The sequence below is a fragment of the Manis pentadactyla genome, chromosome 8, assembly GCF_030020395.1.
Source record: "Manis pentadactyla isolate mManPen7 chromosome 8, mManPen7.hap1, whole genome shotgun sequence".
Lineage (NCBI taxonomy): Eukaryota > Metazoa > Chordata > Mammalia > Pholidota > Manidae > Manis > Manis pentadactyla.
Genome location: NC_080026.1, coordinates 94,783,769 through 94,807,718, shown reverse-complemented (window position 1 = coordinate 94,807,718; position 23,950 = coordinate 94,783,769). Strand labels below are relative to the sequence as shown.

The window sequence follows — 23,950 nt, the reverse complement described above, 5'->3', positions numbered from 1 at the left end:
GCATCCCCCAGACAGTTGTAACATGAAGGCAGAGGGGTAGGAATGTCATAAAGATGTGTGAGAAAGGGTTCATGGGGAAAAAGCTATATATTATAAATTCTTTTAAAGTTTGTGGGAGACAAGCCTCTGCACTTCAGTTCATCATTGCAGTTTTTAAAAACGCTTGTATATGAAGAGCAGTGTTGGCCAGGATTCTACTCATTTAAGACAAAGTCATCAATTTTAAAATTAAAATTATTCAAGATATAGACAAGGAAGCTCAAATTCTGAAAGAAATGTTTGCGTTATGAGGCACTTTCTCTGCAGAGACCTGGTTTATTTTCCCAAATTTAAAGTCACTTAGCAATTCTAGAGATTGATTCAGACTTAACTACTCTGCTTTGAACATACTTAGTAAAATTACTTAAGTGCCCCAAGGAGGAAGAGAACTGCTTTAGGGATTAAATGAGAACTGATTATCACTGGGGATTTATCACTGGGAGAGAGAGGAGGGTGAGGTCAGGATAAACTGCCAAAACATCCACACAATTAGATAAGTAAGGACAAAGTCAGCCAACATTCCATCCCACTGAGAAAAGGATCAGAAAGGAATTACACCAACTGGGGAAGTATAGAGGTGATAGGTATTGCAAGCACTGCTTCTTTGGAGACTTCAAGGTTTACTGCCCTCTCAGGTTCTGATAAGACACTTACAAAGGTGAAGAGTATTTACCCTTTCATATAATTACAGCAAGCCCGATGTAAATCTGTCAGTTGCTCTTAACTTTAGCTATCAGAGATTCATGCTCTGTTGAAGCTGACATCATAGACCACCAAGGAAGTCATTTTGTATAGGGGAGTAAAAGGTATTTCCCCCTGAAGACTAAGGTTAAAATTAATTGGGAACTGGTTAAATAAATAATTATTATTTATTTATTTCCTGTCAGTGGAATACTATAGAGCTGTTAAAAAGAAACTTTAAGCACTGGTATGGAATTATTTCTAAGATACACTGTTAAATGAGTAAAGCAAAAACATTTATTAAATACACTACCATTTTGTGGGAAGACATGAAGAATAAATATTTGATTTTAGATCCATAAATTATTTCCGGGGAAACTGGAGATACTGATTGCCTCTGGACAACTAGGTGACTAGGGAATAAGGTTGGGAGGGAGACTTCAACCTTTTGGTACCATATGAATTTTGGAACAGATGAATATACTACCTAGTGAAAAATAACTTTCTAAAATAAAAAGAATAAGAATTTAAAGAATTGAAGAGAGAGAAGCAAGTGAAAAAGCAATTGGTCTCCAAATAAGACCTGGCTCTGTTACAAAGGTTTCCTTGCAAAAAGACTTGATTGGCTCTCTGTAAAATCTGTCCTGATGCTCTCATCCTGCCCTGCACCTTCTGTTCTAGCCTGCTAGTCAGGCGTTAGCATCCCTTCCTGCTTTCAGTACTTTATTCAAATGGATCCTCCCCCCGCCACCCAAATCACCCTTTACCATACATGCACAGATCTGGAGTGGTCTGTCTCTTTAATCCTTTAGAATTCAGATCCAAAATGTACCTCCTACCAAATACAGACTATTCCACTGTGACCCATATGTGTCTATTAATATGCCTGATATATCTCTTATGTATTCTCAGTCTTAATAGTAGTATGGTTTCCCCCACTAAACTGTGATCACCCTCTGGGTATGTCAGCTGAAATCACTGACTACGTAATGGTGCTGGTAGAAATGCTTGCCCTTTGTGGACAAAATGTGATGAGGATTTTTAATGAAGTCAGATATGATACTGAATGATGGCAGCAAATCTTACCATAAATCCAGTGGGTTTACCGTGGATTAAACACATAAGCCCATTGAAGAGTCATCTGGGATGACGCTCTGAGGTTTAGAAACCCTGACCACTGGTTCTCTGTGGCATGTACCAGCATTTAGAAGCCAGGATCACCAGCATCACCTCTGACAAGTAGGCAGCCGAAGCACACAGAAAGGCACAATGCAGAACAAGGAATTGTTGTAATTTTCATTATTAGTATAGTGCATAATTATTGGCTCCTTAAGTTGCTAGTTCTCTTAAATACTGCCCTTTCTCACCCTCCCCTACCCCTCAGAGTCAGGTTGAAATCTGTGTGTTGTGTTAGCCGAAGTATCTTAGGAGAAGATACAGAGAAAGGACAAGGGATCTTTAAAAGAAGATCCCTTCCCCCTGTACCAGCCACCAAAACCATCTAGGGATGGACTTAAAAAACTAAGACATCTGCATCATAAGTTTTCCCAGAGCTGAAGCAGAAGTGTCTCCCCTCACTTAACCTTGGCAGTCACAAGCCAGCTTTTAATTTCCTCCACTGCAGTCAGGAAGGCAGGAGCAATCACGTGGCCACACAGCTAAAGACTGTCAGCCCAACTTGGTATATCACCTTTCCAAACACCCTTACGTGAGGAAGAGACGGGCAGCTCCTGACTGGGTCATGGTGTTCATGTATCTACACAGCAGAGGCAACTGTGGGGAAAAGCTCCCGGGGCCACCCTTGTTTCATATGCTTTTCACTGGGTTCGAGTTAAAAAACCCTTTAAGTCATCCCTGAAATGGACAGTATCAGTTCCAAGGGAATGCTAGTAAAGTCTTCCACTGTACAGGGCAGTCTGGTCTGCAGTCAGACCATCATGCTGGCTGCTCACAACCACCATCTATTCAGTGCTCATCCCTGCCATGAGCATGAATATTCCCCAGTTTGGCTTTTCTTTCATCTGCGCTCTTTCTCTTGCTTACAGTGACAGATTCGTGGAGAAAGTACTATTGTCCACATGAGGGATCAAGTGGGCCCAGGGTATACAGGGAAAGAGCACTGGGCTGGAAATCAGGAGACCTAGATTCTAGACCCATCTCTGCCACCAGCTAGCTTTGTGACCCTGGGCAAAGTAATTAACTTATCTGGGTTTCACATTTCCTGTGAGGTCTCTTCCAGTTCTAAGATTATCTGGTTCCAAGTGGATATTTAGGTTCTTACCCTCCAGAACTCTCTTTTCTTCTGTTAGACTATTGTGGTAGTTTCATGTAATGTAGTTTCTGGCATAATAGTCACACAAATTCAGACCATGCCAGAGAGCAAACTGGGGGCCTGGCACAACTCAGATTCTGCTTGGACTTTTAAAAAAGCCAGATGGTACCCTCCTTTTTTAATGCTAGTTGAGCTGATTTCTCCAAATTCTTCCCTATCCCAACCTAACAGAAGTCACCCAATCTCATGTCCATTTACTGTTTAGGCAGCTGGACCATATTTGTACAAAAGGAATACATGGGTCTTGGACACCTAGACCTTCTCCAAAGTGACTTCATGCTCCAGGTAGACAATTTTCAGGTTAGAAACCAGAATCCCAGCCATCAAGGAATTAGCATCCTCAAAACAAGGAGACCCATATTCCAGTACCAACAGTGGTCTGCATGAGGAGGTCAGGATCTGAGGGGCGGATTGTTCTGCTTGCTGTAATTTAATTGTTATGACTTTGTGATTCAGGGAGTAGAAACAGATATGAGTGAGCCAACTCTGAGGACCAGCTGTCTAGCAGTGGCTTTAATCTACTGTCATCCCATTTGTCCCTAGATCTTCCAGTTTGACAGCTCTCCAGCTAAATGTTTGTTTCCTCCACTGCTCTGATTCATACCCTGGGGACTGAGGATCTTGCAAAAGGGCACCCCAGCTAAGCTGTTTTTCTGCTTGGTAAATCCCAGTGGTTTGAGTTACATTGACTTTGCAGCCCTGGTGTTTCCTCCTAAAGTTCAAATGGCGCCAGAGCCCCCTCTGTGTGGATGGGACATAATCCATCATTGTTTGGTCAAGAGATGGCATTTGTAATGAGGCGTTCCGGCTGGTGGCCTCCAGAGGTCCCTAATCTGCAACCACTTAATACTGCTTTAATGAGCTTTTCACAAAAAGAAATTGTCAACAGCTCTCACTGACATCCTCAGATACTATTTTAGCTAATGGTTTATCTAAAGGAAAGGGCCTGTCTTCCTGGGGAGAAGGATGGGCACTAGGAATATCGAGGGGAATTAGCAGTATGCACTCCGCCCTGAGAGAATGGAAGGACTGGGAGAGAGAAAAAGAGGATATTGTCAGTTGTGACACAGTGTGGGATTGGTGTGAAAGGCAGAAAGAGGAATGGTTAACAAAAATGTTCATGTTTAAAACAGAACAGGTTTTGATCCACTTCTCAGGACATACTTCTGTGGCCACAAAGGGTACAAGTAGGCAGTCACAGTTTGAGAGCATCCAGTCTCTTCTGATTCTGTTTTCACTGAGCAGTTTTCTGAGGTGAATTGAGTTTCCTTAGCAGATTTTCCAACTGAGAGGTATAATAACCAGCTGTTACCATTCTAGTTCTCTTAACAGTTACTATTCTTGTAAATTGACCTTTGGATTTCTGTTCCTTCCCCAGGCAGTTTAGTTAGCAGGCATCAGTTCTTCCTGGGCCAACCGAGAAAATCAAGCTTCTAGACCTATAGGCTGTTTCTAAGCCCCAGAAACAGCAGTCACGTAGATTCCCCAGCCCCCATCAGCAGTTAACCACATCTCCTGAACATCCACCACAATATCTTCTGCTGAAGTCTTTTAGTTCCAACAGACATTGATTCCTCCTTTACCCTAACTCACATCCCTGGAGAAAGGGTGTTAATGAGCAGTAGCCCAATGCTGCAGGAAGAAGAAATGGCTCCTCCCACTGTCCTGAGCAACCTATGACCCCTCGCCCAGGGCTTTGAACACCAAGGCACAGCCTAGGTTGTGGCCAGTATACCTTTCCTCTACCCCCTGCCACACAAGATCTTTGGCTATTTCTGTATCCCTGCAGCCCCATCCTCACCCTAGATTCTAGAAAACACCAGTAAGCCATTCTTTGCACTGCTGAGCTGCCTCTGCAGTTATCTTGTGGCATCCTCTCTCATAAATATGAGAAAAGAAAAGAAATTAAGCAAATCCACCAGGGTCACACAGCAAGTTGGTGGTGGATCCAGAGCTAGAGCTCAGGTCTTACGACTCCAAACACAGTTTTTACTATATCCCCTTGCTCCTCTGCATTGCTCTGGCACTTGTGTCTGCTGACCTTGTGGCCCTGTGGGGAACATATGGAGGTGACAGAGGTGAAGTGAAAGATCAAATGCAGAAAAAAAATGACAAATTCCAAAGTTATAGGAATGAAATAAGCAGAGAAGGCACAGTGACAATAGTTTAAGTTCACATGCTTCTGGATGAATCTAATGTTTATGGAGAACACTTTATTGCTAGTTGACTGATAAGTAGAAGAAATTAATCCTTTTCTTTCCTCCAAGTTTACCTTACTTAAGAGTATGTCTATAAGCAATAACAGTTTATAGATGCTTGATCAGGTTTGAGGATAAATGGGAGAAAAGGCAGTAGATATCGTCTAGTCCTTCCTGGCTTCTTTTTCATGAAAACCCAACTGCTAATGTTTAACAGTAAATGTCAGAAAAAGAGAAAATGACGAGGGAAGAGATTTTCTGCTGAGGTCTGGAGGAAGAAAAACAAGGCTGCATGCTGACCTAGTGAGTTAGGGACCACTGCTTATCCCCAGGGGCACAGATGGAAAAAACAAAGTGGCTGGTGGGAAACCTACAGGGAGGAGGGCCAAGGAGCTCATTGGTAGAGGTACTAGGCTGTCAATCAGTAACTAAAGCAGAAGCCCTGGGGTGCTGAGACAAGCCTCCTTATTCCCCACCTCCTGTTCCTTCTACTGCCTGGTTATTTCCTTGACTTTTTTATTACCATGTTCTTCACAGTGGGAAGGAAATGCCAAGAAGGAGACTATAGTAATACCAAGCATTCTTTTGTTTCATATATATATAAAAGATGCCTCTTAATCCATTTTTAAGTATACAAGTCAGTGGCATTAATTATAGTCACAATATAATAGTAAGCCATTGCCTGTATCTATTTCCAAAACTTTCCTTTCACCCCAAACAGAAAGCATACCCATGAAACACTAACTCCCCAACCCCTCTTCCTCCAGCCTCTGGTGACCTCTAATCTAATTCCTGTATGAACTTAAAGCAGGTATTCCTCCGTAACTATATACACCTCCTAAAGTGTACGAGCAGTGAAAAAGAATGGAACCTGAGATGAAAAGGAAAGTGGGTTATGGATTAAAAGCTAAATTATCATTTTCTTAAATGTGACTTAAATATAGTTGAAAGCTTTTTATTATGACTGAGTAGTTTTATCCCCCTGTTCAGAGAAGTCAAAATGAAAGTCCCTCTGCTGTGCTAATTCAGCCTCTTTCTTACCTCTTTCAGTGACCATGCAGCAGGTGGCCAGGACAGTGGCTAAAGTGGAACTCTCAGACCATGTGTGTGACGTGGTGTTCGCGCTCTTTGACTGCGATGGTGAGTGGGGCCCTCTGGAGTCAGGCTGGAAAACCAAGACCCAGTGCCCTTGAAGTAGACATTGTTTATAATGGAGGCTTGCAGACAATGTACAAGCCTATACCTCTTCAACTTGCCTTAATCATTTCAGTAGTTCGGTCCTCAGTATCTGATATTGAGGAATATCTGTTAGGCTGGTCCTGGTTTGTGTTTTCCATTTGTTCTTGTAAGTCCGATTTGCCTGTAGGCCTAAAATAATTTGTGAACATAAGGATCTTAAAGATAGACACAATTCAACTACATTAGTGTTTTAAAAGTTCAATAAAGAATAAATTCCACTGAATTTTATAAAACATTTAGGGAAGACATAATACCCATTCTCTTTAAAGTTTTCCAAAAAAGTAGAAGAGGAGGGAATACTTCCAAACTCATTCTATGAGGCCAGCATCACTCTAATACCAAAACCAGGCAAAGACACCACAAAAAAAGAAAACTACAGACCAATAACTCTGATGAATATAGATGTAAAAATACTCAACAAAATATTAGCAAACTGAATTCAAAAATACATCAAGAGGCTCATACACCATGATCAAGTGGGATTCATCTCAGGGATGCAAGGATGGTACAACATTCAAAAATCCATTAACATCATCCACCACATCAACAAAAAGAAGGACAAAAACCACATGATCATCTCCATAGATGCTAAAAAAGCATTCAACAAAATTCAACATCCATTCATGATAAAAACTCTCAACAAAATGAGTATAGAGGGCAAGTACCTCAACATAATAGAGGCCATATATGAAAAACCCACAGCCAATATCAAACTTAACAGCAAGAAGCTGAATGCTTTTCCCCTAAGATTAGGAACAAGACAAGGATGCCCACTCTCCCCACTTTTCTTCAACATAGTACTGAGAGGTCCTAGCCACAGCAGTCAGACAACACAAAGAAATAAAAGACATCCAGATTGGTAAGGAAGAAGTCAAACTGTCACTATTTGCAGATGACATGATACTGTACATAAAAAACCCTAAAGACTCCACTCCAAAACTACTAGAACTAATATCTGCACTCAGCAAAGTTGCAGGATACAAAATTAATACACAGAAATCTGTTGCACTCCTATACACTAATGATGAACTAGCAGAAAGAGAAGTCAGGAAAACAATTCCATTCACAACTACATCAAAAAATAAAATACCTAGGAAAATAAACCTAACCAAGGAAGTGAAAGATCTATACCCTGAAAACTACAAGACACTCTTAAGAGAAATTAAAGAGGACACTAACAAATGGAAACTCATCCCATGCTCTTGGATAGGCAGAATTAATATTGTCAAAATGGCCATCCTGCCCAAAGCAATCTACAGATTCAATGCAATCCCTATCAAAATACCAACAGCATTCTTCAACGAACTAGAACAAATAGTTCTAAAATCCATATGGAATGACAAAAGACCCCAAAAAGCCAAAGCAATCCTGAGAAGGAAGCATAAAGCAGGGGGGATCTTGCTTCCCAACTTCAAGCTCTACTACAAAGACACAGTAATCAAGACAATTTGGTACTGGCACAAGAACAGACCTGTAGACCAGTGGAACAGACTAGAGAGTCCAGATATTAACCGAAGCATATGTGGTCAATTAATATACGATAAAGGAACCATCAATATACAATGGGAAAATGATAGCCTGTTCAACAGCTGGTGTTGGCAAAACTGAACAGCTACATGTAAGAGAATGAACCTGGATTACTACCTAACTCGATACACAAAAGTAAACTCGAAATGGATCAAAGACCTGAATGTAAGTCATGAAGCCATAAAACTCTTAGAAGAAAACATAGGCAAAACTCTCTTGGACATAAACATGAGCAACTTCTTCATGAACATATCTCCCTGGGCAAGGGAAACAAAAGCAAAAATGAACAAGTGGGACTATATCAAACTAAAAAGCTTCTGTACAGCAAAGGATACCATCAGTAGAACAAAAAGGCATCCTACAGTATGGGAGAATATATTCAAAGATAACATATCCGATAAAGGGTTGACATCCAAAGTATGTAAAGAGCTCGCACACCTCAACAAACAAAAAGCAAATGATCCAATGAAAAAATGGGTAGAGGATCTGAACAGACACTTCTCCAAAGAAGAAATTCAGATGGCCAATAGGCACATAAAAAGATGCTCCACATTGCTAATCATCAGAGAAATGCAAATTAAAACCACAATGAGATATCACCTCACACCAGTAAGGATCGCCACCATCCAAAAGACAAAGAACAACAAATGTTGGTGAGGATGTGGAGAAAGGGGAACCCTCCTTCCTACACTGCTGATGGGGATGTAAATTAGTTCAACCATTGTGGAAAGCTGTATAGAAGTTCCTCAAAAAACAAAAAATAGAAGTACCATTTGACCCAGGAATTCCACTCCTAGGAATTTACCCTAAGAATGCAGGAGCCCACTTGGAAAAAGACATGCACCCCTATGTTCATCGCAGCACTATTTACAATAGCCAAGAAATGGAAGCAAACTAAGTGTCCATCAGTAAATGAATAGATAAAGAAGTGGTACATATACATAATGGAATATTATTCAGCCATAAGAAGAAAACAAATCCTACCATTTGCAGCATCACGGATGGAGCTAGAGGGTATTATGCTCAGTGAAATAAGCCAGGCAGAGAAAGACAAGTATCAAATGATTTCACTTATTTGTGGAGTATAAGAACAAGAAGAAACTGAAGGAACAAAACAGTTGCAGACTCCCAGAACCCAGGAATGGACTAACAGTTACCAAAGGGAAAGGGACTGGGGAGGATGGGTGGGAAGGGAGGGATAAGAGGGAAAAAGGAGCATTATAATTAGCACACATAATGTAGCGGGGTGGGGAGCACAGGGAGGGCTGTACAACACAGAGAGGACAAGTAGTGACCCTATAGCACCTTACTACGCTGATGGACAGTGACTCTAATGGGGTATGTGGTGGGGACTTGATAATGGGGGTAGTCTTGTAACCATAATGTTGCTCATATAATTATATATTAATGATACCAAAATAATAAATAAATAAATTCAAAAATTATAAAGATAATTACAAAAGACAAAGAAATAAAGCTCAAAAACATGGGAATGCAAATGCTAGCCCCAACTTGCTGCTTAGTAGATTACAGGAGCACTAGAGTACTGGAATGTCTCAAGGAAGAAGTGAGTTCTGATCTCTCCACCTCCCCTAGGCACATCCCAGTCATTCACATTCCATGTTAGCATTCCCACTTACAGTGGTCTCTTACGTCTGTGACCACTCTGTAGTTTAGCCCATTAGGAGGTCCTGGTTCCACTCTGGCATTATCCCTCAGCTGTGTTAGCTGACATAATAATAAAAATATTCACAGTGGAGGCTCACCCTTTGTTCAGTGCTTACTATGAGCCAGGCACTGTGCTGAGCTGCTTGTTTTAATGTCACCATAGGAATTGTTACTAACCACATTTTACAGATGAGGAAGCTGAGACTCAGAGGTTAAGTATGTTCCCAGGATCACATACCTAGTAGTGGATGGCAAGACCAAGATTAGAATCAAAGCTGTGCTGCCTCCCTCAGTACTGTATTACCTCCATTGCTTGTCTCAGCTCAGACTCACTGTTCATCTTCTTCCAGGAAGTGAGGCTAGTCAAGAACCAGCTCAAACACTCTGCCTCTGTGAAAACAGGAAGGACTAGGCAAAAAAAAAAAAAAGTTTTGTTCTGGTCCCATCATGATGAGTCACTCTGGTTTTCTCATTCCTTAACTTGGTTAAGTTTGTCTGCATCACTACCTTTATACTCTCATTCTGTGTATGTGACCCAACTACCCTACAAAACTGTGGGCTTTTAAGGGTAGTTACAAGTCCTTTGTTCACCTTTGGACACACACACCCCCACTCACTCCTGCCAAAGGACCTCAGATAGTATTTTGCACGTAATTGGTGTTTATTAACTTAAGTTATATAAGTTCTTAAGTTGAACTTGAGTTATTTAAATCTCCCACCTGCACTCAAAACCGAGTCAGAGGAAGACCCAGGGCTCAGACAAGGTCAAGTTATTCTATAGAGCTACCCTGTCCAATATGATAGTTATATGTGGCGATTTAAATGTGAACTAAGATAAATCAAATGCAATTTGAAACTCAGTTCCTTGGTTTCTCTAGCCACATTTCGAGTACTTAGTAGCTGCATGTTGACTAGTAGCTACTATGTTTACTAGCACAGATTAAAAACATTTCCCTCATCAAAGAGAGATTAACTTTCCCCAGATTTTGGGTTTATTCTTTTTTTTTTCTTAGGTATCATTATCTTATGCTCAGGTTTCACATGAGCAACATTGTGGTTACTACATCCCCCTTTTATCAAGTCCCCTTCACATACCCCATTTACAGTCACTGCCATCAGCATAGTAAGATGCTATAGAATCACTACTTGTCTTCTCTGTGCTATACTTCCTTCCCATGCCCCACCTATTGCTCTGTAATGTATATACTTCCTTTCCATGCCCCACCTATATTATGTGCACTAATCATAACACCCCTTAATCCCCTTATCCCTCCCTTCCCACCCACTCTCCCCAGTCCCTTTCCCTTTGGTAACCGCTAGTCCATTCTTGGGTTCTGTGAGTTTGCTGCTGTTTTGTTCCTTCAGTTTTACTTTGTTGTTATACTCCACAGATGAGTGAAATCATTTGGTACTTGTCTTTCTCCACCTGGCTTATTTCACTGAGCATAATACCCTCTAGCTCCATCCATCTTGTTGCAAATGGTAGGATTTGTTTTCTTCTTACGGCTGAATAATATTCCATTATGTATATGTACCACATCTTTTTTATCCATTCATCTACTAATGGACACTTAGGTTGCTTCCATGTCTTGGCTATTGTAAATAGTGCTGCAATAAACATAGGGGTGCATATGTCTTTTTGAATCTGGGATCCTGTTTTCTTAGGGTAAATTCCTAGGAGTGGAATTCCCGGGTCAAATGGTATTTCTATTTTTAGTTTTTTGAGGAACCTCCATACTGCTTTCCACAATGGTTGATTTTGGGTTTATTCTTACCACTTCTAAGTGGTTTGAGTTTTTTCTATAAAAACATTTATATTTATAATTTTTTTACTCTTTTAAATTTTTTTATTGAAATACAGTTGATATACAAATATTGGTTTCAGATGTACAATATAGTGACTTGACAATTACATACATTACTAAATGCTCATCACAATAAGTGTAGTGACCATCTGTCACCATACAAAGATACTACAATATTATTGGCTGTATCCCCTATTGTCTTTATAACTTTTGAAGCCAGTATCCTAGAGCTGGTTTATGAAGTGAATATGGAAATAGAGACAACCAGCTATGTGGTTCTCCTCTACTCCAGGAATGCCTGGGAAATGGCACTTGATTTTCGTGCTTTTTAGAAGGAGGCTCTGTCAATATCGACTTGAATCACCTTTTAGAAAATCATTGAATGTCTCTGGGAGATTTTTTCTTTATCTACAGAAAAAGGAAGTCTATATTAAATTTAAAAGCCATTGTCATTTATTTCAGTACAAGATCCTAGATCAAAATGTGAGAGGACAGAGAATTCCAATTTTCAGACTTGTCTATCACGGAATTTAGAGTTGCTCTCACAGATCACACAGGCACACAAATGGCATTCAGGTACTTACCTAGTTCATAGGTAGAGCCATTCAGGCCAGTTAGCTCTGACCTTAGAAAAGCAGGAAGCAAAATCCCATGGTAATTTGAGTGAAATGAGGTCAGGTTATTTTTTTTAAGCATCTTTTTATACAGAATAGTAAGAATCTTGCTTAGACCTTATTCTTTTAATTACATTCTTACTCAGCCATATTATCGATTACTATTCAGCATAGCCAGGCTACATTTTAACTTTTTGTATTGAAACACAGTGTACATACAGGAAGGAGCAAATATCCTAAGTGTCAGCTTGATAATTTTTAAAAACTGAACAAGCATTATCCAGAAACATCACAGTACCAAGACCACACAGCACCCCCTTCCTGCCTTCTAGTCATTTCCTCTCCCAAGGGTAGCTACTTTCCTGACTTCTAGTACCACAGATCAGTTTTACCTGTTTTTATTTGTTTGTTTCGTCTTGCTCTGAGATATCTCTGAGGCTGCCCATACCCTCTTCAGCTTAGGTGTTCAGGTACTCTCTACAAAACGAAATCATCTATTCCCTCTTCATACTCTCTTCCCAGACCAGTCATTAGTAGGTCTGTTTGCTCCTTTTCTGTTGTCATCACCAGCAGTAATAGCTGCCATTCTTATAATCAGCAGACATTTGCTCCAGGCATCTAGTCAAAGGGAAAACTGTCCTCCACTGTTGGAGTGGTTATTGTTCCATCTGGCTTGAGAGGTGACCTTTGGTTAAACCAGATGATCTCCAAGTTCTTTTCCAGACCTGAAAGTTTGCCACTGAGGAGGGTAGATTGAGAAGCTATGGGAAAATTGGGCTTAGCCCATAGCCAGATTTTGATTTGGGTTTGCACCATGAAAAACCCTTATCATCTCTCACCTGCACCATTGCAACAGCCTCCTACCTGGCTTTTGTAGTCCAGTTCTGTCACTCTCCAGTCTGATCCACATATATTCACAAGACAAATCTATCCAAAATGGAAATAAGATTCCATTTCACTCCCCTACTTCTAGTCCTTCCCTGGTGTTCCACTGCCCAGAAGATAAAGTGCAAACCCGTTAATGAAAATGCAAGGGGGGTCATCAGGTGAGAAATTGGGGATCAACAGAGGTGAGGCTTAGAACCTCACCCCCCCTGTTCTGAGAGAAATCTTCTGCATATGTGGATGTTTTATTGCCCTTGTCTAGCTTGGATTAACACATAGTCTACAGGCACACACCTGATCATCTACATTTGCTCTCTTACAACACTAAACTATGTTTTCTACCTTTATGTTGTATCTACCTACCACTTCAGCATCTTATTAAAAATAATAAAGAGAGAAATGTGGTATCCACATATAAATCAAGTATAAAAATCAAATGTGTATTCATATTTGAACTGACTGTTTATAGTTCATAATGCATGAGCAAAACCAAAAGTTTCTGTGATGACTGCCCTTGTACTGTTCACCATGTAACTTATTCACTATGTAAGAATTTGTTCTCCATGTAAGAACTTGTTCGTTATGCTTCAGAAGATTGGAGACTGACGAAAATTAGGCTTGGGGTGGATTAATGATTGTGCATTGAGCATTGACTCCCCTATACAGAATTTTATTGTTGTTAACAACCATTTGATCAATAAATATGAGAGATGCCCTAACAACAACAACCAAGAAAAAGTACACACTTCCAATTGTAAAATAAATAAGCAACCGGGATGTAATGTATAGCATAAGGAATATAGTCAAAATATTGTAACAACTTGGTATGGTGATAGCTGGTACTTAGAATTATCATGTATATAAATGTTGAATCACTGTGTTGTACACCTGAAACTAATGTAATGTAATACTGTGTGTCAACTACCCTTCAATAAAAAATAATTATCTAAAAAAAAAAAAAAAAAAAAAAAAGAAAATGCAGCATCTCTTGGGGACCCGACTCCTGCCTGCCTTTCTAATTTACTTGCCATGCCCCCCACTTCCTTGTGTCCAGCAATTCCTAACCACCTGCAGTTCTCCAGCAGCCATGCTGCTTCCTGCCTATGCGTTTGCTTAGGCTACCACCACTACCTGGAATGCCTCTCCCATCTCACACCCCTTCACTTGGCCAATTCCTGCTCATCCTTTGGGAATCAACTTAGAAGTCACCTCCAGGAAGTCTTTACTGACCTATACTTGCACCACCCCCAGCCTGGGCAGGATATTCTTCTTCTGTGTCCCCACAACATCCTCTCTTTACCCTATTTTGATTTACCACACTATGAAATAATGTATTTGTCTCTCCCACAGCCTGGGAGTCTTTTCAAAGGACAAAGTCATATTTATCTCTCTATTCTCAACACCTAACACAGGACTTGACATATACTATATTCTCATTCAGCTTTTGTCATGTACACTAAACTACCACTGAGTTGCAGTTGGAAATATCAAGGAAGGAGCAAACTAGCTCATTTTAAGACAAGAGAACTGAATTTGGCTGTTAGAGGGCACTGGGCTTTGGAACCCACATTGTGTGAACGGTGGAATTTTTTCAGTATCTTTGTTCCCAGGCCTCCACTTATCCCTGTTGTGTTTGCCTCTTCCTCTAGGCAATGGGGAGCTGAGCAATAAGGAATTTGTTTCCATCATGAAGCAACGGCTGATGAGAGGCCTAGAGAAGCCCAAAGACATGGGTTTCACCCGCCTCATGCAGGCCATGTGGAAATGTGCACAAGAAACCGCCTGGGACTTCGCTTTACCTAAACAGTAACCCAAAGCTGGAAGAGGGGCCATTCCTCCCCGGCCAGCACCCTGGTCCCTTGAGCAGAGCAGAGCCCTTCCTGATGCTAATTCTGGAAGTAGGTTTCTTTCTTCCTGGGAATGATCTCAGGATTCAACCAGTTTCCCCTCTCTACCCTCTCACTGTCCTAGCATTTGGCTAGGCTCTGAGTCTGCCTGGTGACTATCCCCACAGGGTCTCAGAAACATGAACAAGACCTCAAAACTCAGATTTAGGGCACTTTCAACGGTATACCCATTTAAGCACCCTACAGACAATGAGAGAACAATCCACACACCTACTAACCCTGGGAAACACCCAATGCTTGAGTTGTTTTTGCTGTGGATTTATATTAACAAGAATGCTCCTTGCTTTTCTTCCTACTACAAGGGTTTCTTTAAAGCTACAAGTTGGGAAAACTTTTGGCAGGCAAAAGTATCATTCTGTGATGAATGGTAGTAAGGATGACTCGGGCATCCTGAGCTGGCAGGAAGCCTGGGCCAGTGGAGGGATCTGTGTCAGTCCTCAGGCCAGCTCTGAGGCCTGCTCTGGGAAGGCGATGTGCACAGTGGAAACAGAGCAAGACTTGGAATTTAAAGCAGCTGTTTCGTGGCTCTCTCCACTCCCTTCTTTTCCTCTAGGGCTCCCTAAGAAGACTCCACCATGACTCTGCTTATGAGCAGCAGTGACTGAGTTTATGTTCCCTGCAAGTGCCATTGCCCCTCCAAGAGTGTGTCTCGGAAGCTGAGGCCTAGCTCAGGGCCTAGCTCAGGGCCTGTCTGCCCTCCATCTTAAACAGTTGTAAAATATCATTTTAATTATAACAGTTTGCAATAAGCCCCCCCCAAAGGCTCTTGTCTCCTGGATTTTAGGACCCTCTGGAGCACTTTTTATTTCACTTCTCCACCAGGTTTGAGATCCCGCTTGCAGTGACCTATTTTCTTTCTACCAGAGTCTGGTTTGTCCTGTTGAAAGACAGCTTTAGGCACAACAAAAATGAGACTGTTCAGAGGCTAAGGGGGACACTGTTCCAGCACAGTTCAGATAGCATTTCATCCTGGGCCAAGACACAGTGTCCTTGATTACTCATAACCCACGATAAGGAATGAAGATGGCTGGTGGAGTATATATGAGAAGTCATCCAGTATGGTGAACCTAGGCTTTAAGAGCCACAGCAACCAGTGTTTTATATGAACTCAACTCTGTCACTAACTCAACGTGCCCTTGAGCAAGTAATTTCCCATCTGTTTCCTCAACTATAAAATGACAGGGTTGAGTTTAATGCACTTTAAGTTTTCTTCCAGTTCCAAAAGCCTCTCCTTCAGCTCTCCTGCAGAATAATGTTCCCTTCAGGACAGTTTTTCTAGTCTAATGTAATAGAACCATCACACCAAAACCCAGTGCTTCCTGCCAGGCCAGGAAGGTGGTAGGGAGGGCTCACCAGCCAAGAAGAGCAGAGACCTGGGTCCGCACCTATGACTCCCCAAGGACGGTACCAGCACCAGCATTTTCTCCAGAGCAATTCAGCAACCTCACTTCTAACATCCTTTCTGGGAACAGGTTAGATTCGCTCTCAAAGGAGTTTGCCACTCACCTACCTCAGCTGTCTTCCACTCTTTCCTTTCCGGGGCTATGTATCCCTGGTACCCAAGTGGAGTCTTTGCCTTGCTCATTGCCCCAGGGCTGAGGCATTAGCAAAATGTGAGCTTTCTTAAATTTGTCCCAGAATCCCAAAATCACTCTTTTCCTTGGACCTTGTTTCTTCAGCCTAAAAGGGACCCATTTATAGCCTTCGTGGAGCATTCACTCCCTACAAAAAGAGATCTGCTAATCAGCCTGGGTTCACTGAAGCTGAAAGCTAGAGCACTGTAGGAGAGGGTAAGGATCTCAACTACAACATCTTGAAACCTGGGGTCAAGGGCACATATCACAGGGATATGGAATTCCAGCTGAACACCTTTAGCTCCTGGGAGTATCTGAGGAAGCAGAAGAAGTGCAGGTGCTCAAGAAGACAGGATGGCCATAATTCGGCAGAATGGGATAAATGTACATGTAAGAGGCACTAGCCAAGTCACCCAGATGAGCCCATGGTTCCCCAAGGAAGTCCTTGAGCAAGATGGCATGTGAGGAGACTGAGAGGATTTTAGTAGGCAGACGTTGGGGGTAGGCTGCGAGCATTTGGGAATACAAAAGACTGATTGTGCTTCTCTTTTTACTCAAATTATTTCTTCTGCCTCCATAGAATAAACTTCCCCTTCTCCTTCAAGACTCAGCTCAAACTGTCCCCCCCTAAGGAAGCCCTTCAGGATCCTCGTCCAGGCAAGACTGTAGCCCCATCCTTGCCTCCCACGGTTCACTTGCCCCCCCATCATAACACTGCTGTAATTCGATCTAATTTTTGTGAGATTGTCACCCCCAAAGTTGAGACCCAAAGCAGTGATATGACCAAAGAAACAGCCACCACTGAAGGTAACTTAAAATTTTAAGTCTTAGACAATGTAAAAGTGATTCCAGCAGCACCTCAATAAGCTTCTCCCACATACTCACTGCCACTCCCCACTTCTTTGGTTGTTTTCTCTACTTTAAAAAAATAAAATAACTCTCCAGTCTAGCCACTAGGCTTTGGGGAGGGAAGGAATTTCAGAAGTGACCCAGGCTGCTGGGCTCCCTTGGCTGTGGGCCATCATCCACAAGGGCAGCTGGGAGAACAGGAGCGTTACTAAGGAAAATGGGCTTTAGAATCTGCAAGCTCTTCAAAACGTATTTTAATAGCTTTTAAAGCCCCACCCAGTTTTAGGTCTGGTTGGAGCATATGCACTCGGACTGAAGTGGAGACCAAGACAACAGAGAAGTCCAGGCAACGACTACTACCAGATAGAGAGTAAGGGACAACAGCATGGGAGCCAGGAGCCAGGTCCTCCAGCCAGAACATCCACCCCAAGCCTTAACATAGCCCAAGCTGGAGGATGTGACACGCAGCTTGGCAAAGAAAAGGAAGCAGAGGTAAAGTTAAATTTTCAGGCTTCAGATGCCACCTGCTGGCAAGACGGCTGAGCGTGCAGACTCACTGGTCTGGAGCAGAGGAGGGAGGCTGCTTTAGTCGAGCCCCAGCCCTTTTCTAATAGGCCTCCCAGGCTCCTAAGCAGCACAGGTTTGAGTGGGATGAGCAGCCAGAGATGGACCATAACCATGGGAGGGATGCTATGGACATGATTATAACAGAAGGAAAGAAGCTATGCTTGTGTATTGTTCTCTATGGCTCCAGAATGGGAATTTTTACCAGCAAATGAGAGGGTATGAGTTACTCTATTCATTGCACCACTCTTTACTGCTCACCAACCATGTGCCAGGCACTGAGCAAGGTCTCCAAGCAGTTTGCATTCTAGTGAGGAAAACAGAAAAGAAGCAATAAGGCTAAGTTCGTCTGCTATAAGAGCACTTGGAAAAGCAGAAGGGCCATCTAATCCAGATTTTGGAGTGCAAGCAGGCTTTCATAGTAAATTTTTCTTTTTTTTAATAAAAAAAATACTGAGGTCTGAGAGTTCAATAAGAGTTAACAAAGGAGGAAGGGGGAGTGCCCAGGCAGAGGGTACTGAGTGTGCAAAAGTCCAAAGGCCAAAAAGTATATTTCTGTGAACAGAAGCTCTAGAGAGTACCCAGTGCAGAAGACTGGGGAGTGATTTTGTGACCCAGAAGTTAATTAAGTCACAAAAAAAGATCAAAAATTACATGTGGGCATTTTAAAATACACTTAGAGGTTACAGAAAAAATCATGATGAAAATTTTTAAATGCTATGGGAAAATAGTCATGTGTTCAACAAATAACTTATTGAAGCTCAAATTAAAAATTCAATTACCTATCAATCATTCACACTCTTGGGTGAATTCTCATCATCTTCAATGTGAGGTTTAGGTTTGTTTTTTTTTTAATAGGTAAACATTCACATGGTTCCAAAAGCAAACTTACATAGAAAGAAACACACTGGAAAGCTTCCCAACCATTCCCACAGCTGCATAGTATTCCACTGTATACAATAGTGTGATCGATAAGGGTACTTTCTTCAATGAGGGATTTTGGAGCCTGGAGCTCTCTGAAAGGAAGGCCTCAGTGTGGGTCACATTTGGAGGCAGCAGGGGACAAAGGTGCAAAGGAGAGGAAGTGAGAGATACTCCACTGACTTGGCAATTCTTCCTGAAGTCTTAGGAAGGAATTTATCCCCCTGGCTAGCTCAGTGAAACCCTGGATAAGGTGTCTGGGGAGAGAAAAACCTGTCTCTGGGATTCATCTATTCTGTTCACTGAACAGATACCTATTGAGCCCACTGTAGGTATCAAGCCCTGTGCTCAGACCCTGGGGAATATGGGAGCCAGATCGCCACCTTAGTTTAGCTGGAGACAGGTGGGCCAGCTGCGCACAGCAGTGAGGGTGAGTGTTCAAGGAAGGGCCAGGCTCGGGTGCTATGGGAATTCCAAATGGAGAGCTCATGGAGGAGGCCTTTTCTCAGCCTCAAACTCTGGCTCAGATGTAATCTTGCCCAGAAAGCCCTTTAAGTCCTATACAAAACTAACAGCCCCCTCTCTCAAGCCTTCTCTGGGGCTGACACACAATCCCACTGTTATGCTAACCACACCATCCTGTAATTCTTTTAACATCAATCTCCCTTACTAGACTGAGCTCCCCACTGCCAGGTTCGGGCTTTTATTCATGGCGCATCTCTGAATCTGTAAAGTTCTGCTCAGTGCCTGGCTTGCAGTATAGACATGTGACTACTAAATTAATTCTGCCTCTTAACAGAGAAGATAGAGTTTAAGCTGAGCCCTGATGTATGAATTAGACTTTGGTAGGATGGAAAAGATAACGAAGGAGGACAGGCAGATAGATAGAGGCGGGATGACATGTACCTTACTAGACATGGGGAGGGGACAATAGGAGAATAATTCATGTTAAAGTCAGACTGAATTCTTGGTGTCCCCAGGAAAGAGAAATCTGGAGGATGGTGGTCACTTAATACAAGGGCAACTTCAGCTCTAGTTGAAAAATGAGGAGATGCTAAGACTCACTTGGAGATTCATTTTCTCAGTTACTTCTCCTGGGTGTCTGTGGAGGCACTTAAGGATTGAGCCCCATTCTCCCACAAATACCATGATTCCAACTAGTCAGGATAGAAGTTCCCATTTTTTCCTTAGATCCAAAATCACGACATCTTGATTTCAAGACTATCAAGGAGAAGAAGCTGTCATTTCAGGTCATTCCTAGCATACCAATTCCATTTTTAAACAAAATCTATAGACTAAGGATCATAATCTTTACCAGGTTTTACTAAGGACCTGAGCAGAAGTGTGGCTCTCTTCCTGGCCTTTGGACTGAGAAGGACCCATAGAAAGTCAAACTGCATCAGAACAAAAACCAATACACCCAGTTTGAGATCTAAAAGAATGGTAGAGTGTGATAACATGGAGGCTGGTTAGACCTCAGTTTATAATTCCCTCTGAAACAACAAAGTCTATCTGAATTGAAACAATTTGGGAACCCAGCTCAGCAGCAGAAGGGAGGGAAGGAGAAAAATGCGAAAATAAGGTGTAACAAGATACCATCCCACCACACACTCGGGCTGCCTCTCCAGATCCTTACTGCTCCATACCCTGCCAACCAAGCCAAATTACTGACTAGACTCAAAGGTTAAATAAAATTTTGTCATGTTTATGCATTGTGGAAAGGAGAGGAGGGCTCACCAGCCAGTAGCTGGGCAATCACAGTCCAATTCCTTAACACAACAAAATCACAGGCCTTCTTTAACACAGGAGTGCACTCCTCACAAACTGAAGTACCTTCAGTGGCTGGCAGGAGAAGAGGGGCCTCATGATCCTCAGGAGATGGAGGAGGAGATTTCATGATACTTCACAGGAGAGAGGAAGAGGGACACTGAAGTCCTCCGTCAGAAACCTCAGGCTATTTGAAAGTCATCCCAGTGTTTACCATTAACATACATTAAGGAATTGAAACAGTTTGGGAGACCTATCAATTTATTGAGACCTTGACTCTCTCTAAGTGTTGGGCTGTCTTATTAAGGAGGGGCTGATTTCCTCACCACCGGGATACTCTAGCAGGCCAGCTTGCAGTCACAGGAGTTTGCATCAGGATGGGAATAGTGGGAATGAGAAGGAAGGTTTGATGTAAAGCTGTGAGCAGGCTTTTTTATTACACTGAAAAAATAAAAGCTATCTGGAAAGAACTTCCACATGTTCCCACTTCGAAAATGACCAGCTGGCCTGCAGCACACCTTGCCACCCTGCCTTTCCTCCAGAAAATTAATGAGTTGTCCATGTGGCCGTCTAAGACCATCCCTCACTTGTGCTCCAGATCCTGCCTCCTCTGTCTACTGCCATAGTGGTCTCCTTCCTTCCCTGCATTACCAAAATGTATTGTCCAATTAAATAATTCCCATCACAGAATGCAATAGTACACCCCATCTTGAAAAAACAAAATACTTCCCCACATTCTTCTCCACTATCAATCCATTTCTTCCTCACCTTCAAAGATCCATACCTGACAGGCTTTCACTACCATCCACTAAGAGCAGTCTTGTCAAGGTCACCACTGACCTCCACACTGTCACACCCATTGGCCATTTCCCAGTCCTCATGTTGCTTGGTCTCTCCACAGAGTTCACCAAAGTTTGACCCCCTCCCTCCCTTTCTCTTGAAACATTTGCTTCCCTTGGCTTCTGAGAACTCATTTTCTCATCTCACGAGCTGCTGCTTCATTCTCCTTTCCTGGAATCTCCTCTTCTTCCAGACCTCTAAATATTGGGGTTTCACAGTATTATAGCAAGTGGGTAGCCAGACAGGAGCAGGGAGGGGGTTGGGGACTTTGGCTGGTGTTTACATTCAGTTAAATGCTTGTTTACATTCTGAACATTCCTGTAAGCTGTTCTAGTGGGATGTGGGGAGGGAGGTTATTGATACCAGACCTGACAAAACTGACTAGTTCCAACATGGAAAAGTTGACCCCGACTTCACCTCAAAGTACATTATACTCATTAGCATACTAAAAATCATACCCTTGGCACCATGATAGTTCCAAGGAAGACCATCTTAAAGACAAAATAGGGTGTCACCCTGTTTCCCAGAAATCCCCTCCCTATTCTGAGAAAACCCCAGCCAACCTGTGGGGTTTAGTCCACCCCTGCTTAAGCTCCAGCTATAAAACCACCCAACCCAATCCCACCATGCTGCTCACCTCCGGAGCACCCTGCACTCCTTCCTTGAGTGTGTACTTTGCTTTATTAAACTACTCTTTGGTTTTATCTGCTTCACCTGCTTGTGAATTCTTTGTCAGAGTCAAGAATCTCCCACGGGTTGAGTTCTCACCTAGCACACAGGGAGACCTCCCCCGACTGGATTGCCCAGCAACAACTGGGTTCAGTAATCAGCTTCTTCTCTTCCCTATCTACATTCCTTTCCTTGGTGCATTTAGTCCCATAGCTTAAAGAATCCCTACATACAGATAATTTCCAAAATTATATTTCCAGCCCCATTGTCTTCCCCCAACCCTACATATATACAACTTCCTACTGTACCTCTCCATTCTAAAGAACATCACAATCCCAACACACCCTAAAGCAAACATTTACTAGTTGCCCCAGTTCCCTGGTTCAGCAAATAGGAACTCTGTTCTCCAATTTAGGCCAAAAATCTTGGAATCATCCTTGACTTCTCTTCTCTCACATCGCACATCCAATTCATCAAAATCATCTTGTGTCTTCCAAACGTATCTAGAATTTGACTACTTCTCACCACCTCCACCATCCCCCTTATCCACATTACTGTAGGGCCCACAGGTGGGCCACCCCAAGATGTGCCACTTTGGCCTGCAAATTATTTCAGAGCTGAAAACAATCAAGGCCCAAAGACTCAGAAAGAAACTTTGACCTTCCCCCTAACTACATAAACCAGATTTAGATAGAGGAACTGCTCTAGGAAGAGAGCCATCACTTAGATAGCTGCATTATAATGTGAACTAGGTAGACAGGGAGGAAAGTGGCAAAGACTGTTAAAATTCCTCTCTGTGCCCCATTGTTTCTGTGTGGCCCAGCAAACATTTGTTTGCCAAACATTTGCTCTTTCATAGTCCTGTGAAATGCTTACCTTTTCCTTTGACATCCCATACCCAAAACCCCTAATCTAGTTCAGGACGTCAGATATACCTCATTGCCCCAATAATCTTTGGAATCTCACATCTATGGTGTCCCCATACATAATTAAACTTTGGGTTTAATCTCCTGTTAATCTGTCTCATGTCAATTTGACTCTTAGACCAGCTAGAAGAACCTTGAAAGGTAGAGAACAATTCTTCCTCCCCAACATTACCATTAATTCTCACCTGGATTATCGTAGTAGTGTCCTAACTCTCACCTGTAGTAGTCTCTTACTAAATATTGCTTGAGAGGCTAAGTAATATAAAAACTAAGAAATGATTGATGGATTTGGCAAGGTGGGTCTTTGGTCACCTTGCCAAGATTGCTTTTACTGGAGTGGTAGGCGTGGAAGCCTAATAGAACTGGATTCCACTCTGTAGTGGAGTCCTACATGCTCTCCGTAGCATATCCTCACTAACCCTTACTCATTCTACCTGGACCATCCTTCCTACAGAGAGTCACATCTGGATTTACATTTTCTTTCTCCTGAATTCACATTTTCTGTTAAAATGCCAGTTTTTGAGAGATTTATCAGCTTAAAGTAGCACCTCTCATTCTCTATCACTTAATTGTTTTCTGTTTTTCTTCATAACATTTATCAGCCTCGGATTATCTGTTCATTGGATGTCTCCCCACTACCCAGCTACACACACTAGAACTAAGTAAACTCTGGATGGGCAGGGGCTTTGTTTTGTTCAACACTGTATACACAACCTGGCAAAAAGCGGGTCCTTGATAAATATCGTTGAATGGGTAAATGACTTTCGTCTCAAAAGCACAGAACATGTAAACATACGCAATTTTAAGACCTCGAAATGACCCTTCGGGTTCCAGGAATGTGGGCGCGCACCTTAACACCTGTTTTAAATGGCCTCCTCTTACAAGACATACGGTAGCACTTCCTCCCTGGCTCAAATCTCTGAAAAGGAGGGAACAGAGGGTTTA

The 23,950-nt window shown here is 42.2% G+C and overlaps 1 protein-coding gene across 3 annotated transcripts in view; it reads left to right on the top strand.

Moving 5' to 3' along the window:
• MICU1 (mitochondrial calcium uptake 1) overlaps window positions 1-22,123 on the top strand; it is a 235,937-nt gene extending 213,814 nt beyond the window's left edge. For 2 of the 3 annotated variants that reach the window (XM_036928847.2, XM_057505964.1), the window contains 2 exons: window positions 6,301-6,390; window positions 14,638-22,123. In XM_036928847.2, coding sequence (XP_036784742.1) covers window positions 6,301-6,390; window positions 14,638-14,798 — 251 coding nt within the window. In that variant the 3' untranslated portion in view covers window positions 14,799-22,123. The remainder of the gene's footprint in view (window positions 1-6,300; window positions 6,391-14,637) is intronic. The other variant, XR_008998935.1, reaches the window with a different exon arrangement.
• The last annotated feature ends 1,827 nt before the right edge of the window (window positions 22,124-23,950 follow it).